The sequence below is a fragment of the Nerophis lumbriciformis genome, linkage group LG37 (assembly GCF_033978685.3).
Source record: "Nerophis lumbriciformis linkage group LG37, RoL_Nlum_v2.1, whole genome shotgun sequence".
Taxonomy (NCBI): domain Eukaryota; kingdom Metazoa; phylum Chordata; class Actinopteri; order Syngnathiformes; family Syngnathidae; genus Nerophis; species Nerophis lumbriciformis.
Window position 1 is genome coordinate 13268056 of NC_084584.2, and position 23507 is coordinate 13291562.

At 38.4% G+C, this 23507-nt stretch overlaps 1 protein-coding gene across 2 annotated transcripts; it reads left to right on the forward strand.

Moving 5' to 3' along the window:
* Positions 1 to 63: 63 nt before the first annotated feature.
* snrnp40 (small nuclear ribonucleoprotein 40 (U5)) lies at positions 64 to 22120 on the forward strand. Of its 2 annotated transcripts, XM_061931605.2 has the most exons (11): positions 64 to 154; positions 4054 to 4183; positions 6186 to 6315; positions 6391 to 6484; positions 8417 to 8582; positions 8646 to 8768; positions 15465 to 15585; positions 15664 to 15746; positions 19353 to 19414; positions 19566 to 19669; positions 21917 to 22120. In XM_061931605.2, exons 2-11 carry the CDS (start codon positions 4073 to 4075, stop codon positions 21964 to 21966), a joined length of 1044 nt encoding a protein of 347 aa, XP_061787589.1. In that variant the 5' UTR covers positions 64 to 154; positions 4054 to 4072; the 3' UTR covers positions 21967 to 22120. The 2 variants fall into 2 exon arrangements, with proteins under 2 accessions (XP_061787589.1, XP_061787588.1); XM_061931604.2 differs by lacking the exon at positions 64 to 154 and having other exon boundaries at positions 3901 to 4183; positions 21917 to 22119.
* Positions 22121 to 23507: the final 1387 nt, after the last annotated feature.

Sequence of the window (23507 nt, forward strand, 5' to 3'; positions counted from 1 at the left end):
GCGAGAAACTGGGCCGCCATCTTGAAGTGGTGATGAATGAGTACCGTAGCCTAAACTGACAGTTGACAGGTAGAAAACAAAGATGGTGTTCAGCGTTTTCCTGCTCAAATGAGCGGACTGTTGAAAATAGGAATCGGGGGATTACTTTTCACAAGTAAGATTCAACATTAACGTACTATTGGTTGTATTTTGTGAAAAGAATATTACCACAGAGTTGAGAAGGAGCAAAGATCTTTCAATAGTACTGAAATTGTAGCCGCTAGCAAACAAGAGTATGACCATAATAGAATTGCTTGTCAATGAAATTAATTACATTTAAAAATGTCATACTTGAATAACAAAACGTTGAAATAAATGATGAAGATAAAGATTGTAAAAGCCAACAGGGGTAAAAGTTAGGACCACGGGGGGTAATATATGTTAGCTGATCTAATGATAGAATTGTTGATGACTGAAGTGCTGATATCAACCAAATCTAACCTCCCCCCCCCTCCACATCCAACCCCCCGGATTGTAAATAATGTAAATAATTCCAATGTATATACTCTGATGATTAACTTGTGTGATGACCAGTGTTGGGACTAACGCGTTACAAAGTAACGCGTTACTGTAACTCCGTTACTATCGGCGGTAACTAGTAATCTAACGCGTTATGTCGTTACTGCGTTATTTTGCGTTATTTTTTATGTAGTATCGGCTAGAAACTGAGAAGATCTGAGTGTTGCAGCGCTGCTGAAGAGGCGACAAAAAAGAGGCGCGCCGCGCACTGTCTGTGTGTACGTGTGTGTGTGTGTGTGTGTGTGGGAGCGTGCGTGTCTGTGTCTACTATCAAGACGTCATGGCGAACCCCGAAGCCGAGTTTCTTAAAATGGAAATATTTTCAGTACGTTTCTTTTATCGACCACAAAGAAAATAACATTTTAGTTGAATGTAAGTTTCAAATATGCTGAAACAGCGACAAAAACAACATGCTTCGACGAAGCTAGTAAAGAGACACACACTTCACCTCCACCTCCAACAGCGGCTGGATTTTAATGAGGCACTGCACACTGAAGGTACACACTCTGTCAATTCTCTTATATACTCTTTCATTTTAAACTTTTAGAGTGTTTGATTATCACATCACTCTAAATGTTTAGACTATAAAGTTCACAAACCTAAAGAGGGATACTAGTGGGCCAGGCTAATATTTCCTTTTCTCTAAACTAAGTGGGGAAATGTGTAGAGTGTTCTGGGCTTCAGACATGATTTTATTTCAGAATTCCTTGAGAAAACGCCTGGTTAGGCTTTATGTATGTAGTGTGTGCCTTTCTTGTTTTACAGCTATGTTGTTATTATGCTGTTTGTTACTTATGTATGTTAAGTTGCAGCTATTTAAAATAGTTTTGTCAATTTGTTCTGGTCTGAAACAAATTGGCCCTTTAAAACATATCTTTGTCTTTGTGTGTTGTATGTAGAGCACATTGCTTAGCAGAGTTCAGTGATGCAAATGCATATCAAGTTGATCAACAGATTGTATTATTCTCCAGTGCAATAACAGTACTAAAATGAAGGCTAAAAGGGCATTAAATGGGGCCTTAAAAAAAATAAAAAATAAAAATAAAAATATATATATATATATATATAAGTAACTAAATAGTTACTTTTCACAGTAACGCATTACTTTTTGGTTTAAGTAACTGAGTTAGTAACTGAGTTACTTTTGAAATAAAGTAACTAGTAACTGTAACTAGTTACTGGTTTTCAGTAACTAACCCAACACTGGTGATGACTGTATTATGCTGATAGTATATATTTATACCATGAATTGATTAGCGTGGACCCCGACTTAAACAAGTTTAAAAACTTATTGGGGTGTTACCATTTAGTGGTCAATTGTACGGAATATGTACTGTGCTGTGCAATCTACTAATAAAAGTCTCAATCAATCAATCAAAGCTAACTAGACAATCAGATGGACAGTGGCTATACAGTATTACACAAGTCTAAATTTAGTCTAGCTTTCCAATCCAATTTTTATGTAGGATATGCGCATGTATATATAACCTAATCATATTGTTTTTTCAATTTAAAAATAGCTGACCGTTTCTTTCCCCCTTCTCAGGGATTATATTCACAGTTTTGATCTCTGACGTCTGGTCACTTATAGCCAGTGTTGGGTTAGTTACTGAAAACCAGTACCGGTAACTATTTATAGTCACTAGTTACTTTATTTCAAAAGTAATTCAGTTACTAACTCAGTTACTTACACTAAAAAGTAAAGCGTTATTGTGAAAAGTAACTATTTAGTTACTTATATTTTTTTTAATGTTTTTTAAGGCCCCCCTTTAGTGCCCTTTTAGCCTTCATTTCAGTACTGTTATTGCAGTGGAGAATAATACAATATGTTGATCAACTTGACATGCATTTGCATCACTGAACTCTGCTAAGCAATGTGGTCTACATACAACACACAAAGACAAAGATATGTTTCAAAGGGCCAATTTGTTTCAGGCCAGAACAAATTGACAAAGCTATTTTAAATAGCTGCATCATAACATACATAAGTAACAAACAACATAGCTGTAAAGCAAGGAAGGCACACACTACATACACAAAGCCTAACCAGGCGTTTTTTTCTGAAATAGAATCATGTCTGAAGCCCAGAACACTCTACACATGTCCCCAGTTTTAGTTTAGAGATAAGGAAAGATTGGCCTGTCCCACTAGAATCCCTCTTTATGTTTGTGAACTTTATAGTCTGTACATTTAGAGTGATGTGATAATCAAACACTCTAGAAGTCTAGAATGAAAGAGTATATAAGAGAATTGACAGAGTGTGTGTACCTTCAGTGCGCAGTGCCTCGTTAAAATCCAGCCGCTGTTGCTTAGGAGGTGAAGTGTGTCTCTCTTTACTAGCTTCGTCGAAGCATGTTGCTATTGTAGCTGTTTCAGCAGATTTGAATTGCTAGGATAGGATCTTTGATCCAAGACAACTTACATTTAACTAAAATGTTTTCTTTGTGGTCGACAAAAGAAAAGTAGTGAGAATATCTCCATGTTAAGAAACTCGACTTTGGCTCTGCCATGATGTCTTGTTAGTAAACACAGACACGCCCCCTCCCCCACACCCACACACAGAGCAGCGCGCCTCTTGCAGGTTCGATCCCCGCTTCCGCCATCCTAGTCAATGCCGTTGTGTCCTTGGGCAAGACACTTTACCCACCTGCTCCCAGTGCCACCCACACTGGTTTAAATGTAACTTAGATATTGGGTTTTCACTATGTAAAGCGCTTTGAGTCACTAGAGAAAAGCGCTATATAAATATAATTCACTTCACTTCTTCTCCGTCGCCTTTTCTGCAGCTCTCCAATAAAACACTCAGATCCTCTCAGTTTCTAGCCGATAGTACATAAAAAATAACGTAAAATAACGCAGTAACGCATCATGTAGTAACGGTAACTGAGTACTAAAAAATAACGTGTTAGATTACTATTTACCGCAGAAAGTAACGGCGTTACAGTACTTTGTAATGCGTTAGTTCCAACACTGCTTATAGCATATAAGAATATTCTATTACTGTTAAGCAAACTATGAATAATAAAACACATCAAAACATGTGTCCTTTATCATTAAATCACGTATGATAAAAAAAAAAACGCGTGAAAATCAGTGGTAATTCAGTGAGGTAAGATGAATTAAATGCCCTGACAGTTCATTGCTCCTGCCAAATGAATTGTGGAGCGGATCACCACTCCAAGATGGCGGCCCCGCGTCTCGTCAGCGCCAGTAGGCAGTAGCTCTCGATGCTGCGAATCACCACACTTGCTGAAAACTCTGACCAATCAGAGACAAGACAGCAAGTTGAGTTTCCTTTTCCGGCTCAAACTCGCCAAAGCAAGATGAAGCAGCCAATCACCGTGGCGGTAGCCAGTCCTGACCAATCAGAACACACTAGAAGCGGAAGTAATCCCACTGTTCTTTACTGAAACCTTACCGCTCGATGCTTCTCCTTGTGGGCTGGCAATACTTCATTTTACAATTAAAACGCAACATTTGTGTTGTTTTTGGTAGATCGGCCGAATAAGCAGACATGATTGATCCAAAGAAGCGAGTGGCGGACATGGCGATGGTTCCCGTCGAAGTCAAGCGACCCCGGACGGAGCTGGTGGCGGCGGCCCAGTCCCAGCAGCTCATGGCCGCGGTATGAACACACACTTTGACTCACAATTAGGATGAAATATGGCAACTGGGCATTCTTAATTAAAGACGAATATTACGTTACATTAAGTGTAATGCAGTAAACCATAGTACCAGGAGCACTAAAGATACTCGCGTTGTTGTGACTTGTTGTTGTGGAGTGCCTTCACTCATTACCGAATTACAAACAAGTTTCGATTTATATTCTGTTGCTTCGATTAATCGTTAAATCTGGAACGCAAGACATATGGTAAAACAAGTTCAACAAAGGGTTAAATAGAAGTACGGTAAAATAAAGGTAGAAGAAGGTGAGAAAAGTGTACATAAAAAGTAGAACAAGCAAAGAAAGGGTAAAATAAGGAATATAGAAGGTAAAATAGGTAAACGAAAGGTAAATAAAAAGGTAAAAATAGTAAACAAAAGATAAATAGAAAGTAAAATGTGCTCAATAAAAGGTTAAAAGAAAGGAATAAAGAAGGTAAAAAATTGAAACAATGTAAAAGACTTTTAAAGAAGGGAATACAGATGGTAACTAAGGGTAAATAAAAGGTTAAAAAGGATTAAGGAAGCCAAATAAAAGGTAAAATAAGTTAAATAAAAGGTAAAAAAAAAAGGAATATAGAAGGTAAAATAGGTAAACAAGGTAAATAATAGGTAAAAGAAGATAAATACAAGGTAAAAGTAGGAAACAAAAGGTAAATAGAAGGTAAAATGTACTCAATAAAAGGTATAAAATAAATAAAACAATGTAAAATACTTTCAAAGAAGGGAATATAGATGTTAAATAGAAGTAAAATAAAGGTAGAAGAAGGTGAGAAAAGTGTACATAAAAAGTAGAACAAGTAAAGAAAGGGTAAAATAAGGAATATAGAAGGTAAAATAAGTAAATGAAAGGTCAATAAATGGTAAAAGTAGGAAACAAAAGATAAATAAAAAGTGCTCAATAAAAGGTTAAAAGAAAGGAATAAAGAAGGTAAAAAATTAAAACAATGTAAAAGACTTTTAAAGAAGGGAATATAGATGTAACTAAGGGTAAATAAAAGGTTAAAAAGGATTAAAGAAGCCAAATAAAAGGTAAAATAAGTTAAATAAAAGGTAAAAAAAGGAATATAGAAGGTAAATGAAAGGTAAACAAGGTAAATAATAGGTAAAAGAAGATAAATACAAGGTAAAAGTAGGAAACAAAAGGTAAATAGAAGGTAAAATGTGCTCAATAAAAGGTAAAAAAATAAATAAAACAATGTAAAAGACTTTCAAAGAAGGGAATATAGATGTTAAACGAAGGTAAGCTAACAGTAAATAAAAGGTTAAAAGGGATTAAAGAAGCCAAATAAAAGGTAAAAAAAAAAAAGGAACATCGAAGGTAAAATCAGATAAAACAAGGCAAAGGATAATCACATAAGGAAATTAAAGTTAAAATAAGTTAAATACATAGTAAAAAAGGAATATAGAAAGTAAAAGAAGATAAAAAAAAATCAAAAGAGGCTCAAATAAGGTAGATAAAGGACTATTGAAGATAATAAAGGTCTGGAAAGGACACAAATCGTTGTTTATTTAAACTTTTATTTACCATAAAATAAACATTGGGGGTCTTAAGTGTGTTTTTTCCAACTAATCGAACAAACTAATCGATTGATTACTAGAATAATCGATAGCTGCAGCCCGAGCCTCTATGGATGTTCTCATTCGTTACACTGTAGTACAGGCCAAGCACCCCCAAACTGTTGGAGCGAGGACTGCCTTCTTGTATAGCTGTCAACTATTATGCAAATAGCTAGCTACCTTAAACGCTAACAAGTTATTGTTTTAAAGATGCAAGGTACAATGAGTAGTGTTGGATCAATGTCAATGTGAGTTTGAAGACATTTACATTTGTGGGAATAATGCAGAGAAATGGGAAAAGGTGTCTAATCAACCAAAATTCCACGACATACCTAGTGTGTCTGCTATAGTACACTTGATGTTTCGCTAGAAAGATGTTTAAATCTGAAAATGTCCTCCCTTAGGGTCCTCCAAGGACCTCCAGCCTGCAGGCCCCCATCATGTTGATGTCCGGCCACGAGGGCGAGGTCTACTGCTGCAAGTTTCACCCCAACGGAGCCACGCTGGCCTCCTCTGGATTCGACAGGCTCATATGTAAGCCACCATCACTCAAAAACCGGCGAGGGCCGTTACCATTGTGAGTAAAATGCTGGTTTCTCTGCGCCGTAGTGATGTGGAACGTGTACGGAGAGTGCGAGAACTTTGCTACGCTGAAGGGCCACAGCGGAGCAGTGATGGAGCTGCACTACAACACGGACGGCAGGTAAAAACAAAACACTTTGAGGCACATTTGGTAGAAAAGTGCGACTGTTGATTATTTTAGTAATCCTGGAATCTATTGATTATTTGAGTAATCAAATGAAACAGTTTATAGCCTTAATGCACATTTTACGGAAAATACAAACCCCGTTTCCATATGAGTTGGGAAATTGTGTTAGATGTAAATATAAACGGAATACAATGATATGCAAATCATTTTCAACCCATTTTCAATTGAATGCACTACAAAGACAACATATTTGATGTTCAAACTCATGAACTTTATTATTTTCTTGCAAATAATCATTAACTTAGAATTTCATGGCTGCAACATGTGCCAAAGTAGTTGGGAAAGGGCATGTTCACCACTGTGTTACATGGCCTTTCCTTTTAACAACACTCAGTAAACGTTTCGGAACTGAGGAGACACATTTTTTAAGCTTCTCAGGTGGAATTCTTTCCCATTCTTGCTTGATGTACAGCTTAAGTTGTTCAACAGTCCGGGGGTCTCCGTTGTGCTATTTTAGGCTTCATAATGCGCCACACATTTTCAATGAGAGACAGGTCTGGACTACAGGCAGGCCAGTCTAGTACCCGCACTCTTTTACTATGAAGCCACGTTGATGTAACACGTGGCTTGGCATTGTCTTGCTGAAATAAGCAGGGGCGTCCATGGTAACGTTGCTTGGATGGCAACATATGTTGCTCCAAAACCTGTATGTACCTTTCAGCATTAATGGCGCCTTCACAGATGTGTAAGTTACCCATGTCTTGAGCACTAATACACCCCCATACCATCACAGATGCTGGCTTTTCAACTTTGCGCCTATAACAATCCGGATTGTTCTCTTCCTCTTTGGTCCGGAGGACACGACGTCCACAGTTTCCAAAAACAATTTGAAATGTGGACTCGTCAGACCACCGAACACTTTTCCACCTTGTATTGGTCCATCTTAGATGAGCTCAGACCCAGCGAAGCCGACGGCGTTTCTGGGTGTTGATAAACGGTTTTCGCCTTGCATAGGAGAGTTTTAACTTGCACTTACAGATGTAGCGACCAACTGTAGTTACTGGCAGTGGGTTTCTGAAGTGTTCCTGAGCCCATGTGGTGATATCCTTTACACACTGATGTCGCTTGTTGATGCAGTACAGCCTGAGGAATCGAAGGTCACGGGCTTAGCTGCTTACGTGCAGTGATTTCTCCAGATTCTCTGAACCCTTTGATGATATTACGGAGCGTAGATGGTGAAATCCCTAAATTCCTTGCACTAGCTGGTTGAGAAAGGTTTTTCTTAAACTGTTCAACAATTTGCTCACGCATTTGTTGACAAAGTGGTGACCCTCGCCCCATCCTTGTTTGTGAATGACTGAGCATTTCATGGAATCTACTTTTATACCCAATCATGGCACCCACCTGTTCCCAATTTGCCTGTTCACTTGTGGGATGTTCCAAATAAGTGTTTGATGAGCATTCCTCAACTTTATCAGTATTTATTGCCACCTTTCCAACTTCTTTGTCACATGTTGCTGGCATCAAATTCTAAAGTTAATGATTATTTGCAAAAAAAAAAATGTTTATCAGTTTGAACATCAAATATGTTGTCTTTGTAGCATATTCAACTGAATATGGTTTGAAAATGATTTGCAAATCATTGTATTCCGTTTATATTTACATCCAACACAATTTCCCAACTCATATGGAAACGTGGTGTGTACATCCGTTTGAAAGCTCAGTCCAAACAAAAGGACCAAAAGATGGTGCCAAAGTATAAACACACATTTTCAGTGTCTTTACTTGTTTTTGTTTTTTTTATGGCCGACAGAGAAGAAAAATCCATAAATAAGCCTCAGCAATTTAAATGGCGCATTGTTCAAAGTGTTGGAAAAAAGTAGCAGCTTATAGTCCGGAATTTACGGTAATCATTTGTGTCCTCAGCCTGCTGTTCTCGGCGAGCACAGACAAGACGGTCGGCGTGTGGGACAGTGAGACGGGCGAGCGGGTCAAGCGCCTGAAGGGCCACACCTCCTTCGTCAACACCTGCTACCCGGCCCGCCGAGGACCCCAGCTGGTGTGCACCGGCAGCGACGACGGCACGGTCAAGGTGAAATACTCACATGCCGGCCCAAAGTCCTAGTCGGATTACTGACCGCACGTCTGATGGCAGCTTTGGGACGTGCGCAAGAAGGGAGCCCTCCACACCTTCCAGAACACCTACCAGGTGCTGGCCGTCACCTTCAACGACACCAGCGATCAGATCATCTCTGGAGGTATCGACAACGACATCAAGGTAACACACACACCAGGATTTACCTCATATGCCGATTGATGGTCCACCCACCAGTATTGGTTGATGTTCATGAAACACTACATGCTTATCCACTCTGACTATTTATGTGTCTCCATACACCGTGTGGAGCCGCTCTTTTAAGTTAATGATAATCACCTGCATTACCACAAATAATCTGCATTTCTTAGTACTCTAAGTATCTTATGAGTTCAAACCCCGGCCGAGTCATACCAAAGACTATAAAAATGGGAGCCATTACCTCCCTGCTTGGCACTCAGCATCAAGGGTTGGAATTGGGGGTTATATCATCAAAATGATTCCCGGGCGGGGCCACTGCTGCTGCTCACTGCTCCCTTCACCTCCCATGGGGGTGATCAAGGGTGATGGGTTGGTCAAATGCAGAGTATAGTTTCACCACACTTAGTGCGTGTGTGTGTGACGATCATTGGTACTTTAACTTTAAATCAAGTACAGTTATCACTGGAGGACAAGGCTAAACAGACCAAGAACATGCACGCTAATAGCTAAGTTAGCCGCTAAACTGGCTTGAAACAATAGAAGAAATGAGTGTTAAGTCAAGATTGGGAAGTGTAGATAGAAGCACGTTACCGCAGAAAGTAAGCAGATATTAACATGAAATGAAAAAGTTTATTATTAAGAGGTAGAGAGAGGATAATATGATAATTGTTGGTGTGTCAGCATTGTAAGGAGGGTGGATCTCTACGTAAATTGGTGTTGTCGATACCAACGGCAGTATTAGTGTTTGATCGATACTTGAGTGACTCGTCAATATTTGAATTTTAAAAAAATCGTTTTTAGTAGATTTTGTTTGTTTACAAAGTAAGGGGCAGCACGGTGGCCTAGGGGTTAGTGCATGTGCCTCACAATACGAAGGTCCTGAGTTCAATCCCGGGCTCGGGATCTTTCTGTGTGGAGTTTGCATGTTCTCCCCGTGACTGTGTGAGTTCCCTCTGGGAATAATAATAAGTTAGAGGTGTGTCTTTTTAATTAACAAGTTACAGGTGTGCATTTTTAATGCACTAATAAGTTAAAGGTGTGTCTTTTTAATTAACAAGTTAAAGGTGTGCATTCTTAATGCACTAATAAGGTAAAGGTGTGTCTTTTTAATTAACAAGTTAAAGGTGTGCATTTTTAATGCACTAAAGTTAAAGGTGTGTCTTTTTAATTAACAAGTTAAAGGTGTGCATTTTTAATGCACTAATAAGTTAAAGGTGTGTCTTTTTAATTAACAAGTTAAAGGTGTGCATTCTTAATGCACTAATAAGGTAAAGGTGTGTCTTTATAATTAACAAGTTAAAGGTGTGCATTCTTAATGCACTAATAAGGTAAAGGTGTGTCTTTTTAATGCACTAATAAGTTAAAGGTGTGTCTTTTTAATTAACAAGTTAAAGGTGTGCATTTTTAATGCACTAATAAGTTAAAGGTGTGTCTTTGTAATGCACTAATAAGTTAAAGGTGTGTCTTTAAGTTAAAGGTGTGCATTTTAAATGCACTAATAAGTTAAAGATCTGCATTTTTAATGCACTAATAAGTTAAAGTTGTGCATTTTTAATGCACTAATAAGTAAAAGGTGTGTCTTTTTAATGCACTAAGTTAAAGGTGTGCATTTTTAATGCACTAATAAGTTAAAGGTGTGCATTTTTAATGCACTAATAAGTTAAAGGTGTGCATTTTTAATGCACTAATAAGTAAAAGGTGTCGTTTTAATGCACTAATAAGTTAAAGGTGTGTCGTTTTAATGCACTAATAAGTTAAAGGTGTGCATTTTTAATGCACTAATAAGTAAAAGGTGTCTTTTTAATGCACTAATAAGTTAAAGGTGTGCATTTTTAATGCACTAATAAGTAAAAGGTGTGTCGTTTTAATGCACTAATAAGTTAAAGGTGTGCATTTTTAATGCACTAATAAGTTAAAGGTGTGCATTTTTAATGCACTAATAAGTTAAATGTGTGCATTTTTAATGCACTAATAAGTAAAAGGTGTGTCGTTTTAATGCACTAATAAGTTAAAGGTGTGCATTTTTAATGCACTAATAAGTTAAAGGTGTGCATTTTTAATGCACTAATAAGTTAAATGTGTGCATTTTTAATGCACTAATAAGTAAAAGGTGTGTCGTTTTAATGCACTAATAAGTTAAAGGTGTGCATTTTTAATGCACTAATACCGGTAAGTAAAAGGTGTGTCGTTTTAATGCACTAATAAGTTAAAGGTGTGCATTTTTAATGCACTAATAAGTAAAAGGTGTGTCTTTTTAATGCACTAATAAGTAAAAGGTGTGTCGTTTTAATGCACTAATAAGTTAAAGGTGTGAGGTGTGCATTTTTAATGCACTAATAAGTAAAAGGTGTGTCTTTTTAATGCACTAATAAGTTAAAGGTGGCAGCACGGTGAAAGAGGGGTTCGTGCATGTGCCTCACAATACGAAGGTCCTGGGTTCGATCCTGCACTCGGGATCTTTCTGTGTGGAGTTTGCATGTTCTCCCCGTGACTGCGTGGGTTCCCTCCGGGTACTCCGGCTTCCTCCCACCTCCAAAGACATGCACCTGGGGATAGGTTGATTGGCAACACTAAATGGGCCCTAGTGTGTGAATGTTGTCTGTCTATCTGTGTTGGCCCTGTGATGAGGTGGCGACTTGTCCAGAGTGTACACACCTTCCGCCCCAATGCAGCTGAGATAGGCTCCAGCACCCCCCGCAACCCTGAAAGGGACAATCAGTAGAAAATGGATGGATGAATGGGACTAATGACCTATAGGGCAAAAACCAAAGTATTTAAAAGAGAAGTAGATAGTATTTTTTACATGTGTTTAGTTATTGTGTACCAGTGATTTTGTTTTGTTATAAAAGGGAACAAATAATTACCGTATTTTTCGGACTATAAGGCGCACGCCAAATAATTTTATTTTCTCAAAAATCCACAGTGCGCCTTATAACCACGCACCTAATGAACGGATTGATTCTGGTTGTGCTTACCGAACTCAAAGCAATTTTGTATGGTACGTGGTGTAATGATAAGTGTGACCAGTAGATGGCCGTCACGCATAAGAGATCCGTGTAGACTGCAGGTTGGCGCCTGTTCAATGAATGACGCTAGCAAGTACAGGTAAGCAAGCCCAAAACTTTGATGGTTCATTGAGAATATAGGACATTACACACGGCACTCAAAAATCTTTCAGAATGTTTTGGTATGACTTTGCTGAGCTACGAAGCCGCACCGCTTGACGGATTGTCGGCGCATTACGGCTACCATAGTCAGACGTACTGTGCTTCACCATACGGTATTATGGTGTGTGTATATAAGGACCGCCAAATGGCACCTATCAGCAGATATTATCTGGCGCTTTGTGCCGCAAAACCAACTTTTCTTACCTTCTGGTACCTGCTGATGTGTATTTGGGATCTGCATAAGTCTTAAAAATTGCCACACTTCTGCCTTCTTTTCCTCTATCCTCTTGTTGTGAGGCATTCATCCTCTGCCGTTGCAATTTCTAATACAAAGTAGCATACACTTCTAACTTGTAGCTGTCGGTGAATTCGCCATGGAAGAGCTAAAAACTACCGGTACAACAAAGATAACGAAGTGTCGAAGTGGAGGCACGTAAATAAGAGCGCCCACAAAACGGCGCATCCTGAACAGACGGTCAGAAAGCGACTTGACGATGGTCTGTAAAACATCATCTATGCAACGTTTTGACCAAAGAACCACCATCACATGTTATGTAGAGCAGTGTTTTTCAACCTTTTTTGAGCCTAGGCACATTTTTTTGTGTTGAAAAAATCCGGAGGCACACCACCAGTAAAAAACGAAACTCAGTTGACAGTAAAAAGTAATTATCGCAATTGTTGGATGTGACTTTAAACCATAACCAAGCATGCACCACTATAGCTCTTGTCTCAAAGTAGGTGTACTGTCACCACCTGTCACGTCACCCCCTGACTTATTTAGAGTTTTTTGCTGTTTTCCTGTGTGTAGTGTTTTACTTCTTGTCTTGCACTCCTATTTTAATGGCTGTTTCTCTTTTTTTGGTATTTTCCTGTAGCAGTTTCATGTCTTCCTTTGAGCGATATTTCCCGCATTTACTTTGTTTTAGCAATCAAGAATATTTCAGTTGTTTGTATCCTTCTTTGTGGGGACATTGTTGATTGTCATGTCATGTTCGGATGTACTTTGTGGACGCCATCTTTGTGCCACAGTAACTTGACTTGACTTTATTAATGCATGCTTGCAGTGGAGCCAGGGCCCCACTGAAAAAACAGCTGAACTTTACAATGAATATTAAACAAAATGAAAAGAACAGACAGTATTTTATATATAAAAAAACATTTAAGTCTTTGCTGTCGTCCAGCATTCTGTTTTTGTTTACTTTGCAGCCAGTGAAGTTTTAGTTTCGTTCTGCATAGTCTTCCCTAAGCTTCAATGCCTCTTCTTAGGAGCACTAACCTTTTGTTTATTTTTGGTTTAAGCAATAGATACCTTTTTACCTGCACGCTGCCTCCCGCTGTTTCCAACATCTACAAAGCAATTAGCTACCGACTGCCACGTACTGATATGGAAGAGAGCTCTAGACAGCACCGACACTCAACAACACATCATTTGCAGATTATAATTACTGGTTTGCAAAAAATATTTTTAACCCAAATATGTGAAATTAGATCATCTCCTACGGCACACCAGACTGTATCTCACGGCACAGTGGTTGAAAAACACTGATGTAGACCACAAGGAAGTGTTTTAAATCATAATACGACTTATAATCCCGTGCGCCTTTTGTATGAAAATAGACCCGCTCATCGGCAGTGCGTCTTATAATTTGGGGCGCCTTATGTCCAGAAACAATATGTGTGCTGATATTGTTAGACTGTCAAAAGCACTCGCCATAAATATTTAAAAAAAAAAACACTTAATACGCGTGATCAGTATTGGTATCGGCCGATCTCACTCTTGGATGATTGATATCAGAATCGGCAGCATAAAACCCTGGTTGGAACATTGCTTTAACCTCTAAAGCAGGGGTGCTCATTACGTCGATCGCGATCTACCGGTCGATCTCGGAGGGTGTGTCAGTCGATCACCAGCCAGGCATTAAAAAAATAGTCCTAAAAATGAGCGATCATAAATCTTCACTATGACGTCACTTTCGTCACTTGATTGACATTCACGGCACCCGAGGGTCTTCTGAGATGACGCTGGCTGCTGCCAGCTCATTAAAATTACCGACTGGAAGGCGAGAAACACTTTATTTCAACAGACTCTGGCGCCGTACCTGTCGTCAAAACTCCAAAGACGGACTGCACAGTTGCACAATAAAAGCTCTGCTTCATCCTGCCTGCGCTACCAAAATAAGAGTCTCAGAAAGCTGGCGTGCACAAGCTAGCAAGCTACGGAGTTTGCCGACAATGTATTTCTTGTAAAGTGTATACAAAGGAGTACGGAAGCTGGACAAATAAGATGCCAAAAACCAACCACTTTCATGTGGTATTGGACAGAAAGGAGGACTTTTTTTCTCCTCTATTCGAAAATGCGGACCTTATCAGCACCACTGTCTGATTCCAATCAATGCAAGTCATCAGAATCAGGTAATACACCAACTTATATTCTTGTCTTAATGAAAGAAAGGAATCTATATGTGTTAAACATGCTTGTATTATCTTTAAACACCTTTAACTTGTTAACAATATTAACTATATGTGTTAAACATGCTTGTTTTATCTTTAACCACCTTTAAGTTGTTAACAATATTAACTATTTGTGTTAAACATGCTTGTATTATTTTTAACCACCTTTAACTTGTTAACAATATTAACTATTTGTGTTAAACATGCTTGTATTATTTTTAACCACCTTTAACTTGTTAACAATATTAACTATATGTGTTAAACATGCTTGCATTATCTTTAAACACCTTTAACTTGTTAACAATATTAACTATATGTATTAAACATACTTGTATTATCATTAAACACCTTTAATGTATTAACAATATTAACTATATGTGTTAAACATGCTTGCATTATCATTAAACACCTTTAACTTGTTAAAAACATATATTTCATAAATAAGTAAATATAAATTATATATATGAATGAGGTAGATCCCCACGACTTGATCAATTGAAAAGTAGCTCGCCTGCAGAAAAAGTGTGAGCACCCCTGCTCTAAAGTCTTAGTGGCCACATGCGTGGACAGCACCTTTTAGCTCTTATTTCCAAACTTGTGTACACTACTGAATTGGGGTCTTATGGCCACTTATGTGGACACTTATACTGTCATCTGGTGCTGTCAGAAGAGTATAACATACAATGGAATTTGGAAGAAAAAAAAAGTGTAAAAATAAGAATTAGCATGTCACTAAACATGAAGTACACGTTTGTGTACTTATGGACTAAGTACATCATATTAAAAGATGATTCTTAGTTTTTATTCTAATTAGGGTCCAATAAGCCCAAATAGCGAAGAGAAATAAAAAAATCATGTAAACAAACAGCTTGGGCCTTAAGAGGTTAATAAATAAAACACTCAGAGATTTGGACAGGCTAATTTTGGAAACAGGCTCACATTCAGTTGTAATGTATCAAAAATGCATGGCCCTTGCATGAAATATTTGACATTTACACAGCATTTGGCCAACAAGGAAATAAAAGAGGTGTACAGAGCAGCGTTTGTCGTTGTGTTGCAGGTGTGGGACCTGAGGCAGAACAAGCTGATCTACAACATGCACGGACACGGCGACTCGGTGACGGGACTCAGTATCAGTTCTGAGGGATCGTACCTGCTCTCCAACTCCATGGACAACACCGGTAAGGATTCTACGTGGAGGACAGCATTTTGTGTCTTCGATACCCTGTGTGAAGGTTTGTGTGTGTGTGTGTGTGTAGTGCGCATTTGGGACGTTCGACCTTTTGCACCCAAGGAAAGATGTGTGAAGATTTTCCAGGGCAACGTGCACAATTTTGAAAAGGTATTTGTTCACATTTTATGCTCAGACATGCATTCCAGATCACACATTCTGCCTCTTAACTACATAGTGATTAGGGCTGGGCGATAAAGCAGTATCAGTCAGCATTGATTAACATGGACCCCGACTTAAACAAGTTGAAAAACTTATTGGGGTGTTACCATTTAGTGGTCAAATGTACGGAATATGTATTGTACTGTGCAATCTACTAATAAAGGTTTCAATCAATCAATCAACGTAATCGATATCAATACAAAAAGCGTTTGATAGAACGTTCGATCATTTTTTTTTTACTCCTTCGTCGGAAGAAAGCGGAAGTTGCAAAGCAAGGTTGGTTGCATGGGCAAAGGACACGCTGACAGCCAATAAGGTAACAGTATCGACTATCAGGTTTGGTTGTCTGGCGGTTGATTCTTTGTATGGAGTGAGAAGAGGAAGTCAAAATGAAGAAATTGTGGATAAAAGAGGAAAAGTCACTTGGACAGTATGGCACTTTTTTGGATGTTTCCAAAGGGACCGTAGTCAGACCCATGTGATCTATAAATGATGCAAGGTGCTCGTCCCCACCAAGACCGCTAATACCAAACCACCTTAGCCATGCTTTACCCCTTTAGAGCAAAGCTGTAACTTCCTGGCACTAAACCTGCAGAAAATAGTTCTGAGGTTTCTTTATGTTTACATTTTCAGTAGAGATGTGGTTTACTGGCCATTGTTGATGACCTCATCAAACCGCCGCAAGCGGAGCATAACAACAAGAAGAGTGTGTTGTTGCCGGTGCTGTAGCTGTGGCTAACAAGCGAGCTTGCTCGGTGACTGACTAACGACACCATGTCTATGGTTTGGGATTATTTTAAAGTGTGTCCGACAGATAAAAAACTGGCAATTTGCAATGACTGCTGTTTACTTTATTACTCTAGTATACTCTGGACTGAAGCTGTGTGCCTTCATTGTTTTTGTAGCTGTTGTTTTGAGGCATTTAAAAAAAAAAATAATAATAATAATGCACTTTGTGAAAGTCAAAGTATAGTATTTCCCATAGTTGTAGTGGGTATCAGAATTATCTCACGGAGAGCATGTCCCAAATTCCAAGCTGCTGTTTTGAGGCATGTTAAAAAAAATAATGCACTTTGTGACTTCAATAATAAATATGGCAGTGCCATGTTGGCATTTTTTTCCATAACTTGAGTTGATTTATTTTGGAAAACCTTGTTACATTGTTTAATGCATCCAGCGGGGCATCACAACAAAATGAGGCATAATAATGTGTTCATTCTACGGCTGTATATATCGGTATCGGTTGATATCGGAAGCTGTAATTACGAGTTGGACAATATCGGGATATCGGCAAAAAAGCCATTATCGGACATCTCTAATTTTCAAACTTTGCACTATTTTCTTACACTTTATTAAGCATTTCTTACATATTCTTTATTTTTACACCTTCATTTTTAAGAGCTTATGAAGTGTTCAATGTGATTTTAATATTTTGTTTACATTGTTTGAGTGTTTTCCATGCGTGTGTTGACATTTCCTTTCTTTCTTCATAGCGGAGGGGATTATAATCAGGAAGGTTACATTTCAAATAATTTTTTTTTTTTTACATTTAATGTATTTTTCTCTTGTTTTCTTCCATATGTCATAAGAAAATAATACTATTAGAGATATTATCGGCCGATAAATGCTTTAAAATGTAATATCGGAAATTATTGGTATCGGTTTCAAAAAGTAAAATTAATGACTTTTTAAAATGCCGCTGTACGGTAAAACACGGACGTAGGGCATATTTGCCAACCCTCCCGATTTTCTCGGGAGACTCCCGAATTTCAGTGCCCCTCCCGAACGTCTCCCGGGGCAACCATTCTCCCAATTTCCACCCGGACAACATTATTGGGGGCGTGCCTTAAAGGCACTGCCTTTAGTGTCCTCTACAACCTGTCGTCACGTCCGCTTTTCCTCCATACAAACAGCGTGCCGAAGCCCGGTCACATAGTATATGCAGCTTTAACACACTCATAAGTTAATGCAAGGCATACTTGATCAACAGCCATACAGGTCACACTGAGGGTGGCCGTACAAACAACTTTTAACACTGTTACAAATATGCGCCACACTGTGAACCCACACCAAACAAGAATGACAAACACATTTCGGGAGAACATCCGCACCGTAACACAACATAAACACAACAGAACAAATGCCCAGAATCCCTTGCAGCACTAACTCTTCCGGGACGCTACGATATACACCCCCGCTACCACCAAACCCCCCCAACCCCGCCCACTGTAGCTGTTGTTTTGAGGCATGTTTAAAAAAAATAAAAAACAATGCACTCTGTGAAAGTCAAAGTACCGGTATAGTATTTCCCATAGTTGTAGTGGGTATCAGGATTATCTCAGGGAGAGCATGTCCCAAGTTCCAAGCTGTTTTTGTCAGGACTTGGACTATGGTGTAGTTTGTTCTCCCGTGGTGCAAATGAACATTTGGACCAGACATGGCTTGAAGGTGAAGACATGATTTATTTAAACACTATAACTACAAAAAGAACAAACTAAAGGCGCGCACAAGGCGGAAGTACAAACTTGACAAATGAATACTTGCAATACTTGCACGTGGGCAAAAAAACTAAGGACATGAACAAAAGTCGCGAACTGTGGCATGAATAGAAACAACTTACTTGGACATGGCATGAATTGCGCAGAGGTAAACAAAGTGTGAAGCAGAGAGTCAGGGGTATGATGTCGCCAGGGAGACTTCCTGGCAACAATGGGTTTAAATAATAGTGACATGATTAAAGACAGGTGCGTGAGTCGTGAGGGCAGGTGAAAACTAATGGGTTGCTATGGTGACAAACAAGAGTGCACAATGAGTCCAAACGTGGAACAGGTGAAACTAATGGGTAACCATGGAAACAAGACAAGGGAGTGAAAAGCCAGAAACTAAAGAGTCCAATAACTAAACAAAACAAAACATGATTACACAGACATGACAGTTTTGAGGCATGTTTAAAAAAATAATGCACTTTGTGACTTCAATAATAAATATGGCAGTGCCATGTTGGCACTTTTTTCCATAACTTGAGTTGAACTTGTTCTCTTATTTTGGAAAACCTTGTTTTTGATTGATTGATTGAAACTTGTATTAGTAGATTGCACAGTTCAGTACATATTCCGTACAATTGACCACTAAATGGTAACACCCCAATATGTTTTTCAACTTGTTTAAGTCGGGGTCCACGTTAATCAATTCATGGTAAAGTTACATTGTTTAATGCATCCAGCGGGGCATCACAACAAAATGAGGCATACTAATGTGTTAATTCCACGACTGTATATATCGGTATCGGTTGATATCGGAATCAGTAATTAAGAGTTGGACAATATCGGAATATCGGATATCTGCAAAAAAGCCATTATCGGACATCTCTAAATATCATGATGCAGTTTTCATCCACATCACCCAGCCCTAATAGCGATGCTGATTGGTGTGAACATTGACGCTGACAGTTCCCATTAATAACTGAATGTTAATAACTTAGCTCTTGTATCCTGTCTCAGTTAATATTATATTCATACAACAACACTTATGAAGGTTTAATCTTCTGTCTTTCAGAACCTGATGAGATGCTCCTGGTCCACTGATGGTAGCAAGATAGCTGCAGGTTCAGCTGATAGGTGAGAAGAGCGCGCACACACACATACATATTACATACATACATACAGTAACGCTGCATTCAATATGCTCGGGAATATCCAAAACTGTCAACTTCTACGTGTTTCAGGCAAATGTCGAAAAAATAAATAAATGTTTGTGTTTTCTTTGTAGATTTGTCTACATTTGGGACACAACGTCCCGCAGGATCCTGTACAAGCTGCCAGGCCACGCTGGCTCTGTCAACGAGGTCGTCTTCCACCCCGAGGAGTCCATCGGTGAGTCGCTTGTCGATGCAGTGTGACCCGTTTGTGTCGACGCCCCCTCGGACTGGCTGACTCGCGTCGACGTAAGCGGTTGTCGACACGAGCATTACTTGCGCGCGTACAAGACAAAATAAGACTAGGTAATGACAAGATTATTAGGGGCTGCTCGGTTATGGACCAAATAATAATCACAATTATTTGATCAAAACTGAAATCGTGATAATAAATCACAATTATTCATTGTTTGGTGAAGCAAAGAGTTATAACGTTATGACATCAAATAATTTGTAATGAAATAGTAGTTATCAGACATTTAAAGACAAATATTTGTTTTGATTTTGTTCATTACTAGTCAGTGTTGCACAATAATGTACATTTGAACAGATATTTCTGTGTATATATAATCGCATAAGGTTTTGTGAGGAGAAATTAATTTAACACTTTTGCCCAAAATGTACACACTATTAAAACAATATAGAAATGTATTGTAAGGGTAAGGACGTATTATTTTATTTAACTAGTTTTGAGTACAAATTCACTTCCTACAATAATTCTGACCCATACAAATAATAACATTGCATGGAGCAATTTATTGATATTTGAACTTTTCAATGATTTCATTAATAGACAACAAGCATCTCAAAACATTCTGAATATGATTTCATGAAATAAAAAAACAGCATATAAAAATGAGGCCAATAGAAATAAACTACCGTATTTTCCGGACTTATAAAGAAATGTACTGTAGGGATAAGGATGTATTATTTTATTTAACTAGTTTTGTGTACAAATTCACTTCCTGCAATAATTCTGACCCATACAAATAATAACATTGCATGGAGCAATTTATTGATATTTGAACTTTTCAATGATTTCATTAATAGACAGCAAGCATCTCAAAACATTCTGAATATGATTTCATTAAATAAAAAAACAGCATATAAAAATAAGGCCAATAGAAATAAATTACCGTATTTTCCGGACTTATAAGCCGCACCCATTAAATTTTTAAAGACATTTTACCCCCACATATCAGCAATACCTGACTATAAGCCGCAGATATATACTTTTAAATGAGTTATTTACATATATTGTTACATGTTACATACCTTTTAATTGTTTCCAAACGGTGCCTGTGACAGGGCAGTAAAATGGCTGATCAAACAAAACAGGAGTCATCGTCATGGACCCACTAGCTGCGGAAGCTTGCTCTCCAATCAGCTAAACAGACTCAAATTACTCCACGGTGACGTTTTGGTGAAATTACGTAGCTGAAACAATACAAAAAGAATGCCATTGTTAAGTTAATAATACTAACACAGGCATTTTTAAACGTGTTAGCATATTAGCTCATGTTAATGACGCTAGCGTCATTGCATTACGACAGTACGTACAAATATGCATGAAAACACTCCTACAGACCTCACATGGGACGGTTTAGTAAGTAAGAATTGTCTTAGTTATATTGTAAAACTTACAAACTATGCTTGGAGTGATGAATGAAGAATCCATACGAGTAGAAATGCTACGGACGGCTAGAAAGAACAGCGGCACTTCTACTTCCGGTTCAAAGCTCAGTCTTAACTGAAGACACCCGCAGTGAGAAAACTCGTCCAAAATATAGCACAAACAATAACACACATTTTTAGTTCCTTTGCCTGTTTGAAAAAACAACTATTTCCATTATGAATGTCAGCGAAAACATTTTTTATAAGCCACAGGGTTCAAAGGGTAGGAAAAAAGTTGCGGCTTATAGTCCGGAATTTATGGTAAATATCACAGACTGATCTCTCATTTAATCATGACTGCCAAAATCGTGATTAAAATTCGATTAAGGGTGCAGCCCTATGTTAATATTCATATTTTTGTGTTTTATATATTTTATACTCACATTAAAACGAACTGCTGTACTATTTGATTGTTTATTTTACGGCAACAATGCATGTGTTCACCTGCAATCTAAAATAATTACATTGGTATATTTTGTTGGGGTCTGCGGTAGAATGTTGATTAATACTGCCATGCTTTTATTTTGAAGCTTACTTTGCGCCGCTGTTTGCACATTTTATTGCTGCGTTACTGCAGTTAAAAATACTACAGCGGCTGCAGTCGTAGTGAGAAGAACAGATTGGACCAGGACTTAAGGCCTTGGTCCACTGGGAGGAATTGTCGACATAAACGGGAGCGACTGAAACGTGTTTGACGGCACGGCTAATATCATTTACACCGACTAATTGTCCGCTTGCTTTGTCTCAACAGTGCTGTCGGCTGGCAGCGATAAACGCCTCTACATGGGCGAAATTCAGTAGGAGTGTGTCTGTGTGTGTGTGTGTGTGTGTGTGTGTGTGTGTGTGCGCGTGAAAGATTTGGTTTAGAATGTGCTTGGAATCACGGACATCAGAACCTCAGGATTGACTTTTTTTCTTTTAATAAAATTTTGTATTCTGTAAAAAAAAAAAAAAAAAGATGTTTTTGTCAATGTGATATTTTGCTAAATTGTTCTTTTAATTCCCAAATTGTAAAAAACACCACAAGAAAAACAGTACGCGACTAATAGTAGTAGTTCCATCCATCCATCCATTTTCTACCGCTTATTCCCTTCGGGGTCGCGGGGGGTGCTGGAGCCTATCTCAGCTACAATCGGGCGGAGGGCGGGGTACACCCTGGACAAGTCGCCACCTAATCGCAGGGCCAACACAGATAGACAGACAACATTCACACTCACATACACACACACTAGGGTCAATTTAGTGTTGCCAATCAACCTATCCCCAGGTGCATGTCTTTGGAGGTGGGAGGAAGCCGAAGTACCCGGAGGGAACCCACACAGTCACGGGGAGAACATGCAAACTCCACACAGAAAGATCCCGGCACTCACGACTACTCAGGACCTTCGTATTGTGAGGCAGACGCACTAACCCCTCTTCCACCGAGCTTATTCACATGTGAATAACATAAATACAGTCTATTATACAGCATTATTAAAGTTAAAGTTAAAGTACCAATGATTGTCACACACACACTAGGTGTGGCGAAATTATTCTCTGCATTTAACCCATCACCCTTGATCACCCCCTGGGAGGTGAGGGGAGCAGTGGGCAGCAGCGGTGGCCGCGCCCGGGAATCATTTTTGGTGATTTAACCCCCAATTCCAACCCTTGATACTGAGTGCCAAGCAGGGAGGTAATGGGTCCCATTTTTATAGTCTTTGGTATGACTCGGCCGGGGTTTGAACCCACAACCTACCGATCTCAGGGCGGACACTCTAACCACTAGGCCACTGAGTAGGTTCACATGTGAATAATATAAATACAGTCTATTATACAGCATTATTCACATGTGAATAATATAAATACAGTCTATTATACAGCATTATTCACATGTGAATAATATAAATACAGTCTATTATACAGCATTATTCACATGTGAATAATATACAGTCTATTATACAACATTATTCACATGTGAATAATATAAATACAGTCAATTATACAGCATTATTCACATGTGAATAACATAAATACAGTCTATTATACAGCATTATTCACATGTGAATAATATAAATACAGTCTATTATACAACATTATTCACATGTGAATAATATAAATACAGTCTATTATACAGCATTATTCACATGTGAATAATATACAGTCTATTATACAACATTATTCACATGTGAATAATATAAATACAGTCAATTATACAGCATTATTCACATGTGAATAACAAATACAGTCTATTATACAGCATTATTCACATGTGAATAATATAAATACAGTCTATTATACAACATTATTCACATGTGAATAATATAAATACAGTCTATTATACAGCATTATTCACATGTGAA

What these genes read in the sequence shown, in the direction of transcription:
- snrnp40 (XM_061931605.2), top strand. Translation starts at nt 4,073, where the DNA reads ATGATTGATCCAAAGAAGCGAGTGGCGGACATGGCGATGGTTCCCGTC. An exon ending in GCTGCAGGTTCAGCTGATAG is followed by an intron (nt 19,415 to 19,565) that starts GTGAGAAGAGCG and finishes TTTTCTTTGTAG; the next exon opens with ATTTGTCTACATTTGGGACA. An exon ending in CCACCCCGAGGAGTCCATCG is followed by an intron (nt 19,670 to 21,916) that starts GTGAGTCGCTTG and finishes TTGTCTCAACAG; the next exon opens with TGCTGTCGGCTGGCAGCGAT.